Source organism: Aegilops tauschii, chromosome 4 (genome assembly GCF_002575655.3).
Source record: "Aegilops tauschii subsp. strangulata cultivar AL8/78 chromosome 4, Aet v6.0, whole genome shotgun sequence".
Lineage (NCBI taxonomy): Eukaryota > Viridiplantae > Streptophyta > Magnoliopsida > Poales > Poaceae > Aegilops > Aegilops tauschii.
This window is the reverse complement of record NC_053038.3, coordinates 50,057,192-50,063,594: the sequence shown is the minus strand read 5'-3', so window position 1 is coordinate 50,063,594 and position 6,403 is coordinate 50,057,192. Positions and strand designations below refer to the sequence as shown.

The 6,403-nt window shown below is 47.9% G+C and overlaps 1 protein-coding gene across 1 annotated transcript; it reads left to right on the top strand.

The window, feature by feature from the left end:
- The first annotated feature begins 2,608 nt into the window (after positions 1–2,608).
- Positions 2,609–6,168, top strand: LOC109744332 (probable E3 ubiquitin-protein ligase ARI1). The gene is made up of 5 exons (XM_020303443.4): positions 2,609–2,925; positions 3,769–3,801; positions 3,906–4,197; positions 4,438–4,918; positions 5,170–6,168. Exons 1-5 carry the CDS (start codon positions 2,746–2,748, stop codon positions 5,831–5,833), a joined length of 1,650 nt encoding a protein of 549 aa, XP_020159032.1. The 5' UTR covers positions 2,609–2,745; the 3' UTR covers positions 5,834–6,168.
- Positions 6,169–6,403: the final 235 nt, after the last annotated feature.

The window sequence follows — 6,403 nt, the reverse complement described above, 5'->3', positions numbered from 1 at the left end:
GCGTTGCCGGATCATGAAGACCGTACGCTTGCAACTCGTAGAGAGGCCATGCTTTTGGTCTTTCGTTCAAGGGACTATTCGTGGGCGGTTCGCGGGATCATTCATCTACGATTCAAGGGAATCCAAGTATGATCTACACCGACTCGTCTACTTCTGCTGCTACTTGGAGTCGGTAACGATTGATATCCTAACCGTTAATGCATCTTCATATTGTTCCTGGGTGATTGTAGGGCGATTTTTTTGTTTTGTACTCCATTTCCCAACATGCCCTCCTTATATATGTGTCCGGGAGGGGGGCTTGTCCATGCAAGAGGAGGAGTCCTCCCACTAGGACTCCATCCAAGCTTGCCTTGCCCTCGAAGGCAGGGAGGGTTCGGTCGACCTGGCCCGGATACCTTGCTCCCAAGCAAAGGGGCCATCCCATTAGGATCCTTTCAAAATGTTTCGGAACATTCGAGGACCTTCTGAACCTCCTTGGAAGTTTCCACCATGATCTAGAACCTTTTGGTACCTTGTGGAACACTTTCAGACATCATCGGAACACTCGGACCTCTCGAAACACTTAGAGATCCTCCAAAGTAGTTTCGGGACCCTTCTCTCTTGATCTCCATTAAACGGTAGCATTCCTATGCATCACTAAACATTTAGAATGAGACCCTATAGGTTCGAGCATATATGGACATGTCCGATCACCTTCAGGTCAGTAGCCGTTAGCAGGATATGGACACGCGTAATGATTCTCACATATCATCGAAAATCTTTATGGAACCAACCTTGTATTATTGCATACTATAATCTTTGCCTCACGGTATGTTACACAACCCGAGGCAAGACTTTGACGACATCCGTGTGATCAATTCCTTGATCACCATACCTAGCTATGCTTGTTACCTGTTTGTAATCCTTTCTCGTGTCTGTATTCCAGTGTCCCCGTGCCTAACTCCTTAGTCACAAACCTGGCTGGGCGATGTTGGACATCATTATACCTGGTGGGCCCAAAATGTATATCTCCACTGTCGGAGGGGGGAATCCCAGTCTTGACATATCTAGCACCACAACATACTTTCTGACTTGTCCGAAAATCACTGTTATAATTACACAGTTACAGAGAAACGTTTGATGACACTGAATTAACCATCTGGTATCTGGGTCTATGATATTCTCATGGTCTAAGCACACAAGTAAACGTTAACTTTATGAGAAAATACAGACAACATGTTGACACATGATCTCGCAGTATTTCATAAGTGTGTTTATCCAACACCATTGTTACGCAAACAATGTGTTCTCATTATTTTCGTCATCCTTGCTACATTAACAATGTCCATGATCAGGAAAACAATGCCATTAACAATACACGAGCTAGCCCAGAGACCTGAATAGATGTTTGTTTGGTGTTTTCCACACATGCAATTTGGTTTTCCTTTGAATCTCATATTTAGGAACCAACACAATTATAGCATTGAAAATAAGCTTAACTTTATTAGCCTCTAAGGCATATTTCCAACAACTGCGACCTCATCAACCGATCTCAACCAATCTGTTACATGGCCTCGTGATTCTTCTGCCATGAAGCATGTGAATCGCCAATTGCTTTTGTGACCAAATGACCGACCGATCCCATTGCCTTTTGTTGTTCTTCCTGATGATTTTGTCGACACAACTATCGTATCCACGATTAACTTTGATCTTCCTCTCGATGAGTCGTAACCTTGATTTCAAACCTTGCTCGTGGTACCAGTTGTTAGAATAATCCGAGGCACGCGGTTGTTACAACGAGATTCGTTAACGAGGTCGGCAAACTCGCCTACTCCCAGGGCAATGAATACAGGCACTCATCCTTGAGGTACGGCACCACAATTTGCTCGGGTGCCGGCACATACAGCCGCCCCCCTGCGTGCATGTCGCTATCTAGGTGCCATGTGTTACACCGCGGCGTGCCTCTCATTACACAGGAGGCCAAGGATACAACATGTTCGATTCAAACACTAACTGTATCCCAACAAGCCCGACTTGAAAAAGTTTGACGCGACTAAAAACTTTAGGTTATAACAAATAAGAACGAAAGGTTAACCGACCAATTACACACCGCGTACTAGTTGCAAAATCCAACCAAACAACTTCCAGCCTTACACGTGGTGTTGCTTCCTTCCACAAACTCCAATGCTACCTTTTGTTGCCAAAAAGCACATCCTATCTCCCCCAACCTAATAATTATGGTGAGGTGGCATAGCTTGCATGTGCACCGCAATAAGTTAGTTAGGCGGGCCTACCATGCACTCGCTCCGTTCCAAAATAAGCGTCGTGATTCTAGGTACATAATTAATTGTGAAAGTGACATGACATAATTGCGTGCGCTCTACAATGGGTGAACGCGTTACCTGATTCTCGAAGGAACTAGATTACCCTGCGGTAACTTGTATTTGTCCTTCAGGTGGATTGTGATATACGGAGTAGTCGTATAAGTTACCGTCCGGTTCCAACACGTCAACGCCCACATGCCCGAGTCGAACCTCCCCTGACCTTCCGGCTTTTGCCCTCCGGAGACGAAAAGCATCCGCCTTTAAACCCCTCTGGCCTCTGCCAGCGGTCCACTCCGGCTTACCCAGCCACCAGCCAAAATCCGCGACCAAAGTGCCAAGCCTTCTCCCCGAAGCCTTTCCGGAAAAACCCTCGCCCCCCCTTCCTCCCTTCTCCCCCGCCCCACACCCCCACCCCGGCCGGCAGCGATCAAGCCCCGCCACCATGGCCAGGGACGACGACTGCTGCTACTACTACGAAGACGACGGCGACGGCGAGGAGGATGAGGAGGAGGAGGGGGAGGAGGCGGCCGACTGGGACGGCCTGGCGGTGGGGGCGGACGAGGACGACCTCGGCCTGCTCGAGGACGACCCGCCGCACTCGGAGCGCCGCGTCGATTGCTGGGTGAGTTCTCGCGGCCGGCCGGCGGATTCCGTGCCCTTGGATTGCGTGCGCGTGCGGGTTATCGGGGCCGAGATCGGGGGGATTCGAGCCTCCACGTGCTCCTGACCCTTCGCCAGACCAGGCCGAATTTCGCGTCCTTTTTTTTAAGACTATAATAGTTACGCGTCTCTGCATTCTGCTCTGGGAGCCTCTGGTATCCCCTTTCAGCAGCGCACTAGTTTCGCGAAGCAGTTTCCTCGCCAGATCGGCTCCAGACGGGGCTGGGGTTGGTATCAGTTAATGCCGACTGATACAGAGTCCCAATGTGATTGATCGGTGAAACAGCATCGCTAGTGGCGCGACCGTGCTTGAAATCGCGCAGCTCTCTTGGTTCCAAACTCTGTTTTAGTTGCCAGATCTTTTAGTTCCTGGTTTGCTGATATCATAGTAAAAATTATGAATCACATTTATGCAGAGGACACTATGGCATTGCAGAGCTTCCCTTCTTGAATGCATAATTTGTTCTACTAATTATAATTTTAAGGACCATACAAATCATTTAGAAGACAATAAGTGCAAAATGAAGGCATCAGGCATGGGTGCCGTTCCTGGATTGCTGATAGTTCAGCTCCTGTCTGTTACCATAGCTCAAAGCTCTGAACCTCTGATCTCACAGTAAAATATTGATTATTTGCTCAAAGTAAGTAGTATGTTATTGTATGCAATTGTTTGTACTTGTATTTTGCATTGTCTGTGATTTATGGCTCCGGATTAACCAGCTGCACTAGAATGTAGAATATTTTTTTAAAGAAGATAAATATGGTTGTTTAATTAAGGTTTTAACATTTGTAACTGTTGTTTTAGGCTATTACAGAAGACACCCTTTCTGCGGCGCAGGTAATGGGCCATGCTGGCCATTTCTTATGATTTCAGAGTTAGATTCAGTCCGTCTACTTCTAGTTGAGGTTCACTGACTGTTTCTTTATCTACTATACTTACAGCAAGAAGACTTGTCCACAATGATGAATTTGCTCAATATAAAGCAGCACCAGGCGCGCAGTCTCTTCATTCACCACCGATGGAAGATAGACTGCATCTACGATTGCCTTGACAGGAAGGGGCGAGACCGCATGCTCAGAGAGGCAGGCATTGTACTGCAGGAGAAGAGTAGCATGCTAATAGGTGCCTCAAGAACACCCTCGAGAAGTGTCCAATGCAATGTGTGCTTTGACGATGACTTGTCCCCGGCCGCTGTCTCAACTATGGACTGTGGCCATTGCTTCTGCAATGACTGTGAGTTCATCATGCCTACTCCTCAGTAGTTATCTTCTGACCCTGCATAGTTACTTTAAGGCGTACTGTTATTCTGATATGTACAATGACTGATCTTATGCAATGCAACCAGCAGCAGCAGCAACAGCAGAGGATTAAAATCACTTGCAAAACACGTCCACGCTTGCTTACCCCTAACACCTGAAAATAAAAACAAAAACAAAAACATTTGCTTATCGGGGCACTTCAAAAAATTTCCAGGTTGGACAGAGCACTTCAATGCAGCCATAGACGGCGGCAAGAAGCAGATACGTTGCATGGAGGTGAAGTGCTTGGCCATTTGCGATGAGGGCATTGTGCAGCGCCTACTTGGCCAGAAGTACCCCGATGCAGCCAAGCGCTTTGATCGCTTCCTACTCGAGTCTTATCTTGAGGACAATGACTTTGTGAAGTGGTGCCCCAGCATCCCACACTGTGGACGTGCAATCCGTGTGGGCACTGGTGATCGTTACTGCGAGGTCAAGTGTCTCTGTGGTGTCACCTTCTGTTTCAACTGTATGGAGCAGACACACTCACCGTGCCCGTGTACCATATGGAAGCACTGGAACACCAGGATCCATGGCGAGTCAGAGAACATCAAATGGATCGTTAAAAACACCAAGAGCTGCCCCAAGTGCTTCAAGCCGATTGAGAAGCATGACGGTTGCAACCTGGTCAAGTGCAAATGTGGCCAGTATATGTGGTAAGCTCTTTTTACATATGGGGTCATCTGTTCGTGAAAACATGTGAGCTCGACTGCCCGATCAGCAATCTGTGAACTGCTCATCAGTGTGCCTTTGGGATAATTTTCATCCCATTATTCCTGCACATGCTTATTGCAGTGCTTACATGCTAATTCACTCATTCTCTGAGGAATGTTCTTATGTTACCTGCTGCATGCATCCTACTCCGACTTAAATCAGTTATTGATTATTAGTAATTTTATGAATGCAGCTGGCTATGTGGTGGACCCACAGGTAGCACGCACACATGGACAAACATTGAGGGCCACAGCTGCAACCGCTACAAGGAGAGCAAGGACAAGGTGGACACGGGCAGGCGGCAGCTAGAGCGATACGCGCATTACTGCAACCGGTTCAAGATCCATGAGGACTCATACAAGGAGCAGCACGAAAAGCTGGGGCCGGCCATCAAAGAGAAAGTGAAACAGCTGGAGTCGAACCACCTGCGACCAAGGCTGATCAGGGACGGCGACTGGCTGACCGATGCACACCAGCGCCTGCTGTGGTCACGGCAGGTGGTGTCACGATCATACGCGTTTGCCTACCACATGTTCGGCGGCGAACTGCAGGCGCACCGTTCAGAGCGGGGCAACTTGGCCCCAGCGCAGAATCTGTTTGAGAGCCAGCAGGAGCAGCTGGAGCGCCACGTGGAGCAGCTGTCGAAGGTGCTCGTCACGGACATCCCAGCGCTGCCTGACCAGGAGATCGTGAAGGTGAAGCAGGAGGTCGTCAACCTCGACAAGATCCTCGAGAGGCTCTGCGGGGAGATGTACACCTGCATTCAGGACGAGCTGCTGCCGCTGCTCACGGAACCCATGGACATCGCCGCGTACACGCCGGACGGCCCTGTCCGGGCCAAGGTGTTCCGGGCTTGACAGGCTTCACTTGGATGCTGCTCGGGGCCGCGGACAGACGGTGTGGCAGCAACTGATGAGTGAAGGCGACCTTGACATGCATCTGATGCAAATGTGAACGTACAGTAAGGAATGATTTAGGTTAGTGGAGGCCTCGCACTAGGAGGAGCTAACCTAAGTACCCAAGTAGTACTAATATAGATTATTATTACTAGTTTGCAAGTGAAGCACGTACGGGTTCATCCAGCTATTTGTGGTGTCTGCACTAAGCGTTGTTCATCTTTCTGATGGGATGATATAAGTAACGGCCTACGGCAAATCATCAAACCCCTGATAAAGTGTGGCGAATCATCTAATCCCCCCTTAATCTTGTCTTTTTAATCTGCTTATAAGGTTTGTCTGAAGTCAACAGTCACTATACAAAATTAATATCGTTAGATGCATCGTGATACTAATATTTGCTAATATAACTCTAATATTGAAGATGTTGATATCTATTAATATATATTTGGTCAAACTTTTTGAAGTCTGACTTCAGATAAATCTTATATGTGGAGTAAAAAGAAAAGAAAGGAGTATATATACAAAGAC